The sequence below is a fragment of the Centroberyx affinis genome, unplaced genomic scaffold, assembly GCF_046629955.1.
Source record: "Centroberyx affinis isolate AG114_WGS23_722 - 3 ecotype Tasmania unplaced genomic scaffold, CSIRO-AGI_Caff_v1 ptg000058l_1, whole genome shotgun sequence".
Taxonomy (NCBI): domain Eukaryota; kingdom Metazoa; phylum Chordata; class Actinopteri; order Beryciformes; family Berycidae; genus Centroberyx; species Centroberyx affinis.
Window position 1 is genome coordinate 1 of NW_027278769.1, and position 16,794 is coordinate 16,794.

The 16,794-nt window shown below is 38.5% G+C and overlaps 2 protein-coding genes across 3 annotated transcripts; both read right to left on the minus strand.

Moving 5' to 3' along the window:
* Positions 1 to 663: 663 nt before the first annotated feature.
* On the minus strand, positions 664 to 7,670 carry LOC139644040 (beta-mannosidase-like; the record flags this gene model as incomplete). Its single annotated transcript, XM_071519405.1, has 8 exons — positions 7,439 to 7,670; positions 5,473 to 5,567; positions 5,256 to 5,361; positions 4,365 to 4,538; positions 3,459 to 3,582; positions 1,771 to 1,940; positions 1,361 to 1,471; positions 664 to 815 (listed from the first exon to the last, which is right to left on the minus strand). Coding segments are annotated over exons 1-8 (1,139 nt in total), but the record flags the coding sequence as incomplete, so codon positions are not given.
* A 1,318-nt stretch (positions 7,671 to 8,988) lies between these two features.
* On the minus strand, positions 8,989 to 16,734 carry LOC139644247 (ubiquitin-conjugating enzyme E2 D2-like). Of its 2 annotated transcripts, none has more exons than XM_071519670.1 (7): positions 16,302 to 16,734; positions 15,059 to 15,122; positions 14,325 to 14,356; positions 14,059 to 14,136; positions 13,040 to 13,145; positions 12,293 to 12,386; positions 8,989 to 10,369 (listed from the first exon to the last, which is right to left on the minus strand). In XM_071519670.1, exons 1-7 carry the CDS (start codon positions 16,323 to 16,325, stop codon positions 10,324 to 10,326), a joined length of 444 nt encoding a protein of 147 aa, XP_071375771.1. In that variant the 5' UTR covers positions 16,326 to 16,734; the 3' UTR covers positions 8,989 to 10,323. The 2 variants fall into 2 exon arrangements, with proteins under 2 accessions (XP_071375771.1, XP_071375778.1); XM_071519677.1 differs by lacking the exon at positions 8,989 to 10,369 and adding an exon at positions 12,059 to 12,122.
* Positions 16,735 to 16,794: the final 60 nt, after the last annotated feature.

Consider the following 16,794-nt stretch of genomic DNA (forward strand, 5'->3'; position numbering starts at 1 on the left):
GACCTTTTTTCTCGGAGTGACGAGAGAGTCACTGAATACAACTGTCAAATTAGCAACATAATAAAACTAACATGGTCTTTTGCTTAAAAACCACTTAATTATCTTAAGATGAACAAGTCGTAGCAACATTGCACAGATGATATAGAAGCAATGTTTATTTATTTAGTTTTTGTGGTTTAGTGATGAGTTTTAGTGATTGGAACTTTTAGTACTTTTATTATGTTTGTCTACTGTTTGTCTTGTTTCTAAATGTGTGTCAAGATGGATGACTCTCTACTGCAAACCAAATCTACCTACGGGTACAAATAAAGTAACGTGAACCTGAACCTGAGATAGGCATGTCTGAAAATCCTAACCTGTTTTGCACCTGCATTTGTACCAAGATCCTTACAAAAATGTATACTGGTATCGGCCAATATAGGTGGGAAAACATTGGATATCGTTATCACCCTAAAAAAAAAAAACATATCGATGCATCCCTAATTCATAACTGAAACAAGTGTGACTCAGAAGGGACTCAAAGAGGTGAAACAAGAGCAGGGTTCATGATCCAGTTGGATGCTGTGATGCTGAAAAATGCTATACAAAGAGGAAAAACTGTTTCTGGAAATACTGTATTAGTTAGTTGACTGACGCGGGAAAAAACTCATATGTTTTTCTCACACAGCAGGAGCGACTTGGTCCTGGAAGGAGTGGGCTGGGATCCAGTTGGAGCCTTTGAGGAAAACTGGTTTGCCGTTGATGCGGAAATAGAAGCTCAGACCTGGAGACCCAACGATCGGCTCCTGGACGAGTTCCACCGTGCGAAAATACACCTGCAGAACAGATGTTCATAAACACTTCAACTGCACTGAGAGTGAAGCACTTAAAGCTGAACTAGGCAACTTCATACGTTGGAATTTAAACTTCAATGCTACAGAATTTCATTTGGGCAAATAGGGCGAATATACAGGGTCTCTATTAGAGGGGAGGAGACGCTCTCAGTTCTCAGTTGCATTCTCTGTTAAAATTCTTGCCTAGTGCAGCTTTAATGTGAAATATTTCTGAGATACTGTATATACCAATATTTTGTAATGACTGCCTGCTAGTTTTAAGTATATTCCGATATCCTTTTTGATGTGAAATTTAGCAGCTTGGGATGAAAGAGAAATTTCAGAAAAGTCACCGAAGTATCATCGCATGTAACCTCTTCCCATCTCATGTTTTGATACTGAAGAGGTGGGGAGGTGTGGCGCGATTTAGGAATTTAAGCTCACTCTACTGCTGCACTTGCTGTTCATCACCCTGGATCAGTGTGTCAGCTAAATGCCTAGAGGGAATATGAATGGAATGAAAGTGTAGTTGGCAAGCGAGCTCCTACCTTGGAGTCTGCACTCAGGGTCAAAGGTCCATCCAGAAAGCCTCTGACACTGAGCTGGTAGCAGGGCTGGTCACCGTGTCCACTGGGCCACCACAACTTCACCTGGCTGCTCTGGGGAAATAAAAATAAAAAAAATACTCAAAATATTTACTCAAAGCAGCACTGAAAACTGATTTTTAACTAGACAACAAAATTCAGAGATATTAAAGAGATCAACGCTTTCATAACCCACTTATTTACCAGGGAGAGTCCCTTATTTTTAGATTTAATAATGTCTTATTAAGGCTACTGGTTGCACAGATCTGATGCAGAAATACATAATTCATTAAGAAAAATCATTTTGTGCTGGTGGACATTCCTTTCCAACTTCAAAATGGAAAACCTCTCATTTTCACTCTCTTCATCAGTACCGTGTTGATGTGCAGGGTGAAGGTGTTCTTGGTCTTTCCTGGGAGAAAGCGGGCCTGCAGCGTCTGTTCGGACAGCAGCTCCGGCACGGAGAGCGTGACTCGCCCGTTTGTTTCCTGAACGGCATCGACGAGCAGTTCGACCTGGACGCTCCACTGAGAGAGGGAGGAGTCTGGACACACACATGATATAGATTTAGACCATCATGGGGCACTGAAACTCTCCATTGAAAGCCATACTAATCTTTTTTTAGGTGGGTTAGCAGCTCCTTAAGGCAGGGTGAGTGGTCAATACTAAAATGTTTACTAAAAGACCAATATCGGCCCCATATATCAGGTTTGGCAAAGCAATTGTTGGGGGGGGGGGCAGGGAAAGGCCCAGGAACAGGTCCAGGAAAAGGCCCAGGACCAGGTCCAGGACCAGGTCCATGCCCATGAACAGGCCCAGGAAAAGGCCCAGGAAAAGGCCCAGGCCCAGGTCCATGCCCATGAACAGACCCAGGAAAAGGCCAAGGAAAAGGTCCAAGTCCAGGCTCAGATCCATTCCCATGAACAGGCCCAGGACCAGGAACAGGCCCAGGAAAAGGCCCAGGACCAGGAACAGAACCAGGAAAAGGCCCAGGAAAAGATATAAGAATAAAAGATATCAATAATGATATCGAAAATAATGTGCTGCCTGTATAGTTTTATTTCTGTAGAGATTTGCAAGTTCCACTACAGTCAATAGTATATGCGTAACTAGATTCACTATCAATTGTTTGTGTGGTTTTTCTATTTAAATGCTGTTAAAAACAGGGCCTTCTCTTCTCTCCTAAACAATCAAACTTAGAAATGGAAGTGGAGCTTCCATGTTACGCTACATTTATGTCATCCTGGAGTCACATGTGACCTGGGAATTTGAAGGTTCCAGTTGACATTTTAGTCCAAAATAATTTACTCATATAATGCAGCTCTAAAAGAAGTTTTAATATATTGCTGAGGTTTGTTATAGATGGGTATATTAACTTTGCAATAAGGGGGGTGACATTCGATGTGACTCTAACACATAACCCTAACAGCCCATAATAACAACAACAGAAAATAATGAGAAAAAACAGGGAGAAAACTTAAATTCTTAAATTGTCAACATTATAAGCAACCAAATACTAAGGTTAAGGAAAGAGGTGTTTATTAAAGAGCAGACCTGTGTCATATAGTATTTTCAAATATTTCCCATGTTGGTTTTAAGCTGTGATGGGTGCCAGATGGGTGGGGTTTAACATGTCAGGACAGTTCAGACAGTGTCAGCCATCAGCTGAGCTGTTCATCACAGATGCCAAATTGACTTTCGAATACTTTCCTACAGTAGTCACAACTTTCTGCCAGTCATCCTGAGGAAGCCCCGCCCCTCTGGCACCTCAGCAGGCTTCAGCAAACAATGACAAGTAAGAACCCAAGGTGATTTTTAAAGGCAACCCTATTTGTTTGGCTATTGCATCTTGTGTAATTGCCTTTATCAGGGTGCGCCGAGCAACAGCCAAATAAATAAAGACTTCTTGATAAGTTTCAGAGTACACACTTCAAGCCAAAGCAGCATTCCTTTACTTTTTCTATTTTTAAACTATGGAAAGTTTTTGAAAATACTATTTGACCCAGCTCCGGTAGAGAGAGAAATATAATAAGAGTGATTGTAATAACTAAGTGAGACGTACTGTAGAGAGGAACAGAGGAAACCTGGAAGAGCTGCAGCACATCAAACGCCTCCAGCCGAACTCCCTTCCACAGCCCCATGGTGGGGAAAGAAGGCCCCCAGTCCCAGCTGAACGAGCTTTGTTCCTACACCAAAACAGAGTTATTAATTAATATTTATATATAGAGTGAAGTGTATGGTCTGCTGTCTATCATGTGTCTTTAACCGTCTTCTTTGCTCTATTGTCTGTGTGTTTCAGCATGCACTGTGTAACTGTCAATATGTCTTTAACATCAGGATACGTTACATATTTATTATATCCAGTTTTTTAATCTGGATTAGAATTATACAATTTTTCAAATCTGCTTGTTTGCAATCTAGGATTTGACTGATCTTGCTGATTTTGAGCCAGTTCCAAAAACATTATCAGATAGGATTAATCTGATCCAGATGCCACAAGAGCAAACTAGATGAAAAAGTGTAATAGACAGTTTGTACAGATTGTGTGTTGCTTTTGTTCATTTATCTGCAGAAGTATACAATGCATAAGAACTGAAAAGACAAAATTCAAAGCCTCATTGAATAGCAAAAATTGTTCAATATTTAACTATATAACTTAACTGAAATAACTAACCCATTTCTGCAAAGTCTGTTTTCATTCATTAACTCTTAGGACCCTTTTAAAAATAAAGGTTCACAAGAGCGTCTCTTTTGTCCGCCCGGATTGGATTCAAATCCCAATCTGAATTATCCGAATCTCAGTTATCAGTTTTGAAAAACCCAATTTTCAGATTTAATGCAATCCAATTGCTGAAATCCTATCAGAAAGGTTTTGGAAAAACTGAACCCTGGTGAATAAAACTGATCTGATTCTGACTCAGACAGTTCAGGTGTCCAGAGGCAACCCTCTAAAAAACAAACCACTCACTTTCCTGATGAAGTTGACATGACACTCGCCCTTCTGAACCTCTGGGGGGCATTCGGGGGGGACTCTGTAGGCAGAGTGGGCTTTCCTCCGGTCAGAGGCGTAAAGCACAGGAGACAGGAAGCTAACTCTCAGCACATTCTCCCCTTCCTTCAGCAAGTCTGTGACGGGGAAGTCCTGCACACCAGGAAGAGCAGCCATTTTAAAGAAACTTGCACAAATGGCACTCTAATGCAGGGCTGGGCGATCAATATCACAATATATCAATATATATCGCGATATGGCTCTCGTAGGCAAAATCACGCTAAATAATGAAATTAATGTTCCTCCCATTGAACCGATTGGTAAAGTTAGGTGCGATGTCAAACAAAATGTTCAAATAATATTCCTTAAAACGTTTCATATCTAATTTTGTCAGAGTTTTTAAATAATATTAGCTTGTTATCATCAGTTTAGACAGCAGAATTGTGCGTCACGATATCCTAGGGCTGGGCGATATGGTTGAAATCAATATCATGATAATCATAAGGATTTTTCTCAATATCAATATATATCGCAATATGGTTCATGTATCCAAAATCATGTTAAATAATCAAATTAATGTTCATCTCATTGAACTGAATGGTAATATCAGGTGTGGTGTCAAACCGAAATTTTCAAATAATATTCCTACCATACCTCATTTTATCAGAGTTTTTAAGTAAAATTTGCTTGTCATCATCAATTTAGACAGCAGAAATGTGTGTCACGATATTAAAATATCTTCATATCATCATGATATGATTCCACTGAAAGACGATAAACAATAATATTGAATAATCGCCCAGCCTTACTCTAATGTTGTTGTGAATGTGCATTGTGTGTTATGTACTGCCCATTTTCCACTTAACATACAAATTGGCGAAACATGTTATCCGTCTTCCCCACAGTGATTCCATTCAGCTGAATTGATGCTACAGTGTCGACGCCGTCAAAGACAAGAAGCACTTTCCGTCTGGACCTGTTAACGCAGTAAAACCACAGATAAGTCTAAGTATAAAGCCGATGCAAAGAAGAGAACATGGTAGAGTCTTTGAGAGAAAAAAAACAAACTAAAAATCGTAATACTGACCTCAGCTGAGAAGACACTGAAAATGAGGTTGTGTATGTCCAGTTGTCAAGAGCAATCCACTGGTAAGACACATCATTGAACCTGAAGTACGGGTTCTGTAGGAGAGAAAAGAATTTGTTTTTCTTTTTCATTTTATTTCTCTGTACTCATACAGGCTAATTCAGGTGGGTAAGTGGTTTAAAAAATCACTGATATGGGTTTTTGATACCAATACCTGCTCCTGATAGCTGATATTTTGCGCTGAAATTCAATATCAATACCATTTTTAGGCTATAAAAATCCCTCAAAAAATTACAAGTATTCAGTGTTTTCCCCAGAGTTTTATTGCTGGAAGGCTAGAAACTGCATTTAGACCAAAATTCTCCATCGATACCCACAATAAACAATGAGAAGTATAAGAATCCCTTACAAAAACATCACATGTGAACTAGGGCTTAACGATTTTGAAAAAATATCTAATTGCGATTATTTTGACTGATATTGCAATTGCGATATGATTTGCGATATTAGAGGGAATGATCATTTTTACATAATTATTCTCATTTTCATTGAAAAACGTATTAAAATGATTATGGTGTGATTTTTGCGGGGATCTGTACCAAACAAAGATGTTTTCTTAAGTCTGTAGAATATGATGTGTAGGCCAGGACATCTCTGCAGCACGACAATATTTAATTTAAAATGGTATTTTGACACACATTTCACTTTAACAAATATTGCACCTCCTGTGATTTGAAAATTGCAGTATTGCAATATTGCGATTTCGATAAAATTTCGATTCAGCCCTAATGTGAACTCAAAACGCATGAGCTTTTTGGACATATGTTGGTTTTAATATGTGAACAATTGTTCCACTGTGTATTCTGACATCAATTGATTTTTTTTACTGTTTTTCCACAAGTGAACCCTTTTTCACCTGCCATCATATATGACAATATTGCTTCACATGTGAAAACTTAATGTCACATGCAAAGAGACAAGTCACAGGTATAAATGTACATTTTCACATGGGAAATGGGAAATTTCACACGTTCACAGATGAAAACCAGCATGTGTACAAAAGGCACATCACATAGTGCTTTGAATTCACATGTGTCTTTTTTGTAGGGGAACATTTATGCATGTATGTGGAACCCAATCAAAATTTTGCATTAGAATCGATTCAGGTTCCCATGGACAACCAGCAGTGGTGGAAGAAGTACTGAGATCTTTTACTTAAGTAAAAGTAGTAAAGATACTCCATTCACAAAATCTTACTTAGTAAGTCTTACTTACTAAGTAAAAGTACATAAGTATTGGCAGCAAAATGTACTTAGAGTATCAAAGTAAACATACTCATTATGCAAACTGTCCCCATTTAGAGAGTTATATTTTTCATAAATTATTGGAATATTAATACTGATTTATTGACATACATGTACATGTAAGCAGCATTTTAAAGTTGTCAACGTGAAGCTAATCTTAACAATTTAGCTATACTTTTGGGTAGTCTAATCTATAACAATGCTATTTTATAGTTATTTTATAAAGATGATCAAATGTTTTAAATATAAAATATTGATCTGAAAAGTAACTAGTAACTATAGCTGTGAAATAAATGTAATGGAGTAAAAAGTACAATATTTCCCTCTAAAATGTAGTGGAGTATAAAAACAAAGTAGCATAAAATGGAAATACTCTACAAGTACCTCAAAATTGTACTTAAGTACAGTACTTGAGTAAATGTACTTAATTACTTTCCACCACTGACAACCAGTGTAGTATATTGTCAGGTGAAGGTTTACTCAGTTTCCCAAGGGAGAGATTTGACTTGAGCTCAAAAACAAAAACACCTCACAGAGCATAAAAACGACAGCAAATTGCACCATAAATGCATGTTACAATACAGAATAAACACATTATACAGTGTAGTCGATGGGAAGACACGTGCAACCCTGACAGTTAGTCTTATCCTCTCTCGTCCTACCCGGATGTATCCCTGCTGCTGCAGAGCTGAATGCACACAGCCTGGCACCTCTGCAGGGAATGAAAGAGATCCGTTGGAGTTTGTCAGTCTCCATTTGCCGTTCAGACTGAGTTCGTGTTTCTGCTCTGAGGAAACTGAAAATCCTGATGAAACGACGCTGCAACACGCGCACAAAAAATACACAAAAATGTTTCCTGACAGAGCCATAGCTAGTGCGCTGTTGCAGGCATGTAAAACCACCAGAATATTCGTTAAAAAATACTCTACTGTTTGGGTTTTAGTTTCGTATTTACTGCACGGCTCTTCCTTGTCATGTGACCGTCTGGGTGGCAGTCAGCTGATCAAAGTTCTTGCACGTGGGACAAGCATGGGGACCATTGGTACGAAAGTTAAAAAGAATTGCGTCATACCCGACCAACTTGTACATTTTTAAGATTTTTTAAACACCTTTAATTAAAATTAAACATGTAAATTCACTGATTGATTAAAAAAAATAAATTAAAAAAAACACGTTAACATGTCCTGTTGTATTTATGCTTTGTTTCCTTATCCTATTTATTAATGTAACCTACTTAATTCTTAATTTACACTAATGATCTTGTATTTTATTTACTTATATTATTATTTTTGTTGTTTTATTTTTATTTGCATGTTCAGTTTATGCTGTTCTCTGTACCCTTTAAGTCCAATTCTTTAAGGCCTTTCTATTGTGCAAAACATCACATGTAGGCCTTATTATCTTAGCAAGGAAAAATATTTATTCTGAATGTAATAATTATAAATTGTCCTCAATAGTAGCCCTGTCTTTTCATTTTTATTGGAAAATGTCATATCCAGGAGCCCAAATGTCTCAGTTCCACCTCCACTAATTGCACCCAATTGCAATAATTCGTTTTAAAATGTTCTGCTGATGAAGACTGCATTTCATTTTTTCACTTATTGATGTAGGGGCCTATTGTTTTGAACTGAACTCGTAGGCTATGAGGTGTAGTCTATTGAGTGTTTGTAAATTGATTTCTTCTATAAAAACACAGCGTGTTGCAGAAAGCACAAACATCTACACCATCTACTCTACAACTTAAACACCAAAATGTATGGAATATCATGAGCTTCTCAGAAAAGAAGCTGTCTACTACTTTTCTGGCATTTTACCCTTTATATATATATATATATATATATATATATATATATATATATATATATACACACGTTTTCCATGTGATTTCATTTGGTACACAGGCTGGGCTGTATGGTCGGATCATACAGTCATCAGCTAAATGTATTATCACCGATAAATCAATGGCAGTCATTATGAGGCAACTGTTGTATGCTTCAAATTTTGGGTAAAATTAATTTATTTTTGCACTGTACTTTCAATTCAATTAGGATTTAATGGAAGGTGGCTCAATTTTTCCAAATTAAGTCAAATATACATACAGGCCTCAACTGTGAAATTATGCTTTTCTACATGTACAGCAATTTTCAATAATGTTATTAAGTGCTTTACAAAACAAAATGACAGCTCACAAAAAGGCAACTTATGCCAAGCATTAATTAAAAGCATGTTTATACAAGAATGAAATCAGCATATATGAGAATAGGTAAATTCTTTTTACACAAGACTGCCTGGTGATTTCAAAGATACATTATGCATAGAGGCCTTGGCCATCAACTCCTAATCTTTCATATTCAACATCACTCAAAAAAAAAATTCACCATCAAATCAGAAAAGAACTAAAAGCACCAGTCTAGTTTGTTTTAATGATTTAAGTAACTTTATTGAAGGGAAAACTAAAAGGAGACAGAGCCACGAGTTGATTATCAACCGTCGGCTTTGCATCAATATTTCAGGGCTACAAGAAGACAGTGTTTGAGTGGGCATAAAACTAATAGCTCTTCTACTAACTTCTAAATAATGAAAAGAAAATGATAGAAAGCCTTTGAGGGGGACCAAATTTTCCAACTGCCTAGCCTTACAATCCACTCAATTTGCAGAAACATATCAGATATAATAGCCTACCTTTATTAACATGCATAAAATACAACATTGAAGTTCTTATACTTTTGTATCCTTAACATTGATATATACTGCTGTGCTTCTTTGTACACACACTTGATTGTGGAATAAAATACACTTTTTTTTTCCTCAGGTAATAGGTTTCTAATACTAATGATTAGAAGAGCATACCGACATCACACCAGTCCAGGGGGCGAACACAGGAGCAAAGACGCGGTTTCCCACAGCTTTCGTAGATTTAACAAGTTCTCCCTTTCCGTTCTACAACTTGCTCACATAACCGCTGTCCCAATTTAGACAGATGAGGATTTTGCTAGTAGGGATTTTTTTTTTTTGATAATTTAGGGCAGAAATTAAAGATAAAAATGATCTACGAATGCTCTGAGAAACCCGGCCCAGAGTAAACATATCGTCAGTCCCGCAGGATCCAGCCGGTTACCTGGCTGGATCGGGATGGGAAGACGTGCAGGCTAGAGTTAGGTCAGGAGAGCAGTTGGATCAGCGTCTACAATGTGTGTGCAGAATAACGAGTAACGTCATCAATTCTGGGGTTGAATAACAAAGTGTCAGCGCAGGCGAGCCCGGCCTTCTTACTGGTGCATGCTCAAACAGAGAGTTCAGAACCATGGTGATTAAACTCCGTACAAAACTTCAGCCGAAAAACTTCACTGAAAACTGGCACATGTCCGAACTAGAAAAACACTATCTTCTTATGAGCGCACGGGTGAAAAAGGAGGGAGAGGGGGTAAAATGCTCTGATTAACCAAAAAAAAAAAGAAAAAAAAAAAAAAGAAAAAAGAAAAGAAACCCGAAAATTTTAAGTTGGATCCAGCGACAACTTTTTCCACCAGCTTTCCAAAGGATGCCATCACATTGCGTATTTTTGTGTCCATTCTTTTGCTATTCTGCTGTATCTGTAAGAGAGGAAGACAAAGGGAAAAAAATCACACAAGGAAGACTGAACACAAAGTTCACCCTACTGATGAAGCACACCAACTTCTTGGCAAATAAGCTTCTGGATCAACTTAAAAACAGTAGCACATTCCCCTCTGTGTGTCCAGGATTGATGTGATTTGCTACAGCACATGCACACTGTGTTTAGTAGTGAACGGTGCAAGCTTGCTTAGCATCATCACAACTGTGTTCGCACAAAATACTGGACACACAGATGGGAAACTGCTCCCAACTTTGCTGCACAATGCTAAAGTAGAGCAAAGAGCTAATTTGACAAAAAGTGGAGTGTATTCCTGTAACACATCAGATTCCTTATCACCATGCTGACTGTAGGAAGACAAAGTGAAGTTCGGTAGGACCCACTTCCCAACAAAAACAAACACCTTCATGCTGCCGACAGAGAGCAACCAACGGCCGTTTAGTTTTAACAAACAGCGGCTACATTCACATGCACAGAGGATTCTGATCCTAACCTGCTGACTCAACTGACGGCTTTGGGTCGGCACATTTACATTTACATTTCTGTAGTTATGTTACTACTAAATGTGTTTTTTATGGTATCTTCTTGTACTCAGTTTACCTTCTTTTTACCTCACTGTTTTAATCTCTTATTTTCACAAAAGCCCTTCTAGGGACGGGTGTTGCAAATTAGCATCTGCTATAAACACTATGATACTTGCATCGGATAGTTGTTCTCAGTTTGTCTATGTATATTGTATCTGTCCCTATCAAATAAACCATAAATAAATAAATAATACACATTACAATTGCATTATGTACGCCGATTATGAGAAACACAGTTAAGATGCCTGGCTTACCGCAGTATTGAAACTTCTTACAGCAAGCAGTACTTAGTCGATTAATCGATTAGTCGAATGACAGAAAATACATTTTGATAATCAAATCATCATTTTAGTTGTTTAAGTAAAAATACCAAACATTTGCTGGTTACAGCTTCACAGATGCTAATTTTTTTCTTTCTTTTCTCCATTTTATATAATTACAAAATTAACTTTGTTTTTTTTTGCAGCTGGTCAGACTGAGTAAGCAATTTTAAGAATCACTTTGGGATCGGGTACCTTGTTTTATAGACTAAATGTTTAATCAAAAAAAAAATTAAAAACATTCAAAACGATAATGAATATAATTGTTAGCTGCAGCCCTAGTACTTATTACTACTACTGCGATCTTCATTTCTTTCACCTGTATTAGAAGTAACCTACTATTGCTGAATAAAAAAAAAAAAAAAAGAGTAGCTGGCGTCTGAACGTTTTATACCGTTATTATACCGTTAATATTGTGTTAACTGGTTTATTCTTGGTGACAGGTAGACTCAATTGCAGGGTATCAAATGTGCAGTTTAACAGTTTAACTCAACCAAGATCTTAACTGGCGTATGGCCGATATCCGGGTTACGCTGTACATGTAAACGTATCCAGAGATTAGTATAATCACCTTAAAAAAAAACAAAAAAAACTTGTTATCAGTCCCACACGGCAGCCACACATTTTGGTAAACCAGATCCAAAGCCCAAAACTTACACTTAAGACTGCAGAAGGACATTGGGGAGGCAGCAACAAGCGCCTCTGGTTATGTCAAGGTGACCAAGAGCATCACAAACACATCGACCAAATCCATACCACTAGCCAACTCTTGGCCTTACCCTAAAGCATGGCATACTTCTCGGTCCACTCCCGAGCTAGTTTATTATACCTGACAGAGTGAAACTGGGTTACACACCAGGTTCAGGGTGTACTTCATATGATTTTTCAGCCCGATGAAGCTAGTACTGATTGCACATAATCTACACGGACTATAGGGCAGGTAATCTTTTTCACAATTTTTAAATGATGGTTAAAAATGAAAATAAAACATATACTTACTTCTGAGTATCTGTTTTATAGATTCGTGCGATCTCTGGCACTAGCGGGTCGTCTGGGTTTGGGTCACATAGGAGTGAGCAGATGGACAGGAGAACTGCAAGAAAACAGGAAACGGTTTGATCCTGTTTATTTGTCTTTCAAATGAGTTACCAGGAAGTGCCTTTATTGTCTTCTGTGTTTTTAGCCTTATCTGTACATGTAAACTCTAAGCCCGTTTCTGGGATACGTAGAAACCGAGATTGGACGTTTGACATTTCCAGTTTCGTCCAAGCCAGTTGTCTGCACAGACGTTCACCATAGTTTTCACAACTAAAGGGATAGACACTGTATCGGTAAATGTAATCATCTAGATAAATTCCTCGTGAAATGATATTGGTTGACATCTAACAGCATAGTTCATGTTATGAGACTTAAAATTATATTTACCGAGATAAAGTATCTAAAATTAACTTTTTGGCTCACCAAAAACCAAAAAAAAAAATTCCTGGCAAGAATAATTTTTACTGACCAAAATAATTATACATCTTACAGAGAAATGCATCACTCTGACCATTTTCACTGCCATTTTGTGTATAGCATTAGGTGCTGTGTGAATTCAAAACTTGGCGGTGTTTGACAGGTGTTAATTTCAGACCCTGGCGACGTCCAATCGTTGACTATTTGATGTCAATAGTCAACGACTGTCATTATTTATGTCACATACAAGAAAAAATATGCAGTAAGGTGTTGTGCTGCGACTATCCATACCTTTAGAAATAGTAAGTGCAGGAGACCACTGCGATCTGAGGATATCCAGACAGATGCTGCCGTTACTGTTTATATTTGGGTGGTAAATTCTTGTTGTAAATGCAACCTGAAAAGAAAAACACAACAACATGCAGTGAGGACAAAGGAAATAATGTTCAATCATACATCAGGTCAGGCTTTGTGATTGCTGACATAGGGAGGTAAAAGCCAAGGCTGGCTCAATAGCCACTCCTGGAAGAACAAGCATTACATCAAGGGGAACAACATAGCAAATAATCTTCTAGATACTAATCTGCTATACTTATACTAAAAAAAAACCCATTTATATATCATAGTGTAGAATGGGAGTCTGTAAGAATTTTACTGGGTGCAGCACCCTATGCTGGAATTACTGGGCATTTCTTTATGTCACGAACATGAATAGTCCCCATTATACAAGTGCTTTAAAAACACAAGGCATTCATTCCCATACACATAAGAGTCTTGTTCAAAGTGTGTATGTATAGATACTGTAGCTGGCTTGTTAGATGAAAGAAGGCTAGATAAACACATGAATGGCTAGACATATGAAAAGAAGGAAAGAGAAAGAAAGAAAAAGGAAGGCAGAAAGAGAAAAAAGAAAGAACGAAAGATACAGAATGCAAAAAGACAGAAAGAGAAAAAAGAGAAAGAACAAAAGATACAGAAAGAAAGACAGAAAGAAAGAAAAAGACAGAAAGAGAAAAAGAAAGAAAGAAAGATATAGAAAGAAAGAAAAAGGAAGACAGAAAGAGAAAAAGAAAGACAGAAAGAAAAAAGAAAGAAAGAATGAAAGATTATAGAAAGAAAGAAAAAGGAAGACAGAAAGAGAAAAAGAAACAGAAAGAATAAAGGAAAGATAAAGAAAGAAAGACAGAAAGAAAGAAAAAGGAAGACAGAAAGAAAAAAAGAAAGAAACTTTAATTCGGCCATTTCCCAGAAGTATGAAGCAGAACAAAGGGTAAACCACATGTTGTGTGTGACCGACCATCCTGGCTCACCTTGGGTGGTTTGAAAGGGTAGTCTGTTGGAAAGTGAATTGTCAAGAAGAAGACGCCTCCCTGATATGGACTGTCGCTCTGAAAGGAAGAAAGACATGAACACACTTTAGAAAATAATAATTACCCATAACTAATCACCGTCTCATCAAATTTCAACCTGAATAAATCTGAAGCATCCAGCAACACAAACTTAATGCAAAATTCAACTTGATGCAGCTTTAAAAACGTAAGAGCAACAATTAAAAAACGGCAGATTATCTACTTACCGGTCCCATGATTGTGGCTTGCCATTGAAACACTGCAGAGAACAGAGAACGCGAGAGTTAGCAATCAGGTAACTTTAACTGAACCGACAAGAAAGCCACAGATGTGCTGACTGACAGGAACGTGTCTTTGCAACATCTAGGTGACACCATTTCCTTTCACACCACAATGTTTTTCTCAGCAGCCGTCTCTTTAATTTGTAGCCATGGTGGTCGGGAAAAACAATGTTTTATTTCCTTGTCAATCGTTCTGTTGGTCCCTGCGTCTGTTTTTGTGCAGGTTGCATCACTTAACTATTTTTATTTGGATATTTAGACTTAATAATGACAACAATGTTTAGCTAATTTCACATTTTCTCTTCAAGTGGTGGTAGTTTCTGTGTTGTTCTGCTGAAATTGCACTTAATTATACAACATTTCTAAAGATATAGAGGATCAAGTCAGTAAGTTTTGTTTTGCCATTTCTTTTCATTTTGTTATCCACTATCCTTCCAAATGTAACAGTGTTTTAATTTTGTGTCATCAATCATTAAAGATCTAGAGGATCAAGTCTGAAAGTTTTGTTTTGCCATTTCTTTTCATTTTGTATTTTTTTTAAATTTTGTGTCATCAATCATTTTGTAAGAGCAGGCGTAACTTTCTTCCTCAAAATGGTGCAAGTCATATTTTGGAAGGCAACCCCACTCCTTGCATGTATTCAGTTATTATTGAACTCTGAACAGGACTGAGACACCTACAGTCGTCGCCCACCGGGCCTGCTGAGCACTGTGCCGGAGGGTCACGAGCCAGGTCGTTAAGCTCCTGTAATGAAAAGAGGTTTGGAACAATAACCGATTAGACTGCATCAATCTGCACAGAGACAAAACAATAATGAGACTCAATCTGAAATCAATGCACAAGACCGAGTGCCACTTAACATCCTGGCACAGATTTAGACCCTGATATGCAGCCTGGTAGTACAGAGAGGCAAAGTGAGACGCCCAGGAAAACGAGAGATGCTACATTAGAGATTGCAAGCTTTGTTTATTTCACAAAACCCTCCTGCCAGGTTTATCTCCCCGCTCCATGTTCAGTTCTGCGTCAGCTCGGGGGCAGGAGGCCACCTCGTTATCGGCTCCATGGTTGACGGCAAGATGAGACCTGAGCGGCTACTACTGCCTCTGCTGTTATTTTTAGGTCTCCAGCTATTTTAGAGTGAGGTGGGGGCAACGCCCAACCCTGGGCCTGGGTGTCACATACTAGTTCACGTTTAGTTTATGGATTTTTCCCAGAAGGTTCAAGTTAGCAACACGTTAAACGACTTCAAGCCATGTTATAAGCGCAGGAGGCATTGTTCTACTCTGCTTAAGTACCAGCATATTTCCTGGGATGTGCACAGACTCAACAAATAAGAGTACATACCAAGGAAATGTATCATGAATACAGGATAGACCGCTCAGACAGTTTCAGTGAGTGATATGAGTCATGGGTTCTGGTAACACTAAGTATCGAGGTCATGAAACATACGATATTTTAACTGATTAGTTACTGAGGACATGGACATTATGAACCAGATACCATCTAACGTTACGTGACGCTCAAGTGAAGTCTTGTTGCCATCGCCCGACAGCATTCCGGTGTCGTCTGTTTGAGTAAAGGTATGAAATGTTGGGCAATTTGTGTGGCCTCTACTGTCGTCAACCCACTTCAGTAACGTCAGTGTCCTCGGTGAACACAGTAAGCCTTAGTAAGTAACAAATCACTAGCTGGATAGCGTTTGCCAGCAAAAGCTTGCCCTCCATCCGTGTGCCAGTCAGTGCCAACATTGAAACTCACTCGCTCACTCAATCCGAGACACACCAAATGTTTACACACGTCAGGATTACTGCGGGCTAACAGACTTCCACGAACATGTTACACCACAGCTGTTAGCTAGCTAACGTTTCACAGGGACGTAAGGTTACATATGGGAGGCTAGCGCGGCGAGCTAAGCTAACTTACCTTGTTGATCCTTTTCAGCGCCATCCTCTCTCGATGTTCTCTTCGATTTGAGTGTTTTTAGATCCAAGTACTGGGGGGCAACCGTGATATGCCAGGATGCTTAGCTATTTATTGACAACTGACGTTAAGTCAGCTCGACGGCCTTTCTTCTCAAGCTAGCGCAAATGTTCGCTAGCTGGCTAGCAAGCTAAACTACGTATGCGCGGAGTTGCTAACAATGCTAGCTATCTTATCCAGCTTATATTCGCCGCAAGACTATCGTTACCCGACGATTTGATAGCCTGTACTTTCTCGGTAGTTGGTACGTCGTATATCGGGTCACTCGTATCCCTTTTGTGGCTGAATAAGTGCGTGTTTCAGTTGAAGGAAGACAGGCAACAAAGGTCCTCTTCCTTCGGTTTCTGTCGATACTGTGTAGCTTACTAGCTGCTGTCTACGCGTATTTTAAGGCGGTCCTTCTGGCTGTGAGTGACAGGCAGGATGTGATGGCAGA

Bases quoted from the DNA above. Each gene is read 5' to 3' on its own strand.
- LOC139644247 (XM_071519677.1), bottom strand. From the start codon at position 16,325: ATGGCGCTGAAAAGGATCAACAAG. The intron at 15,123-16,301 runs GTAAGTTAGCTT...TTTTCATTACAG, and splicing joins CGCTGAAAAGGATCAACAAG to GAGCTTAACGACCTGGCTCG. The intron at 13,146-14,058 runs GTGAGCCAGGAT...TTTTCTTTTCAG, and splicing joins ACCCTTTCAAACCACCCAAG to GTTGCATTTACAACAAGAAT.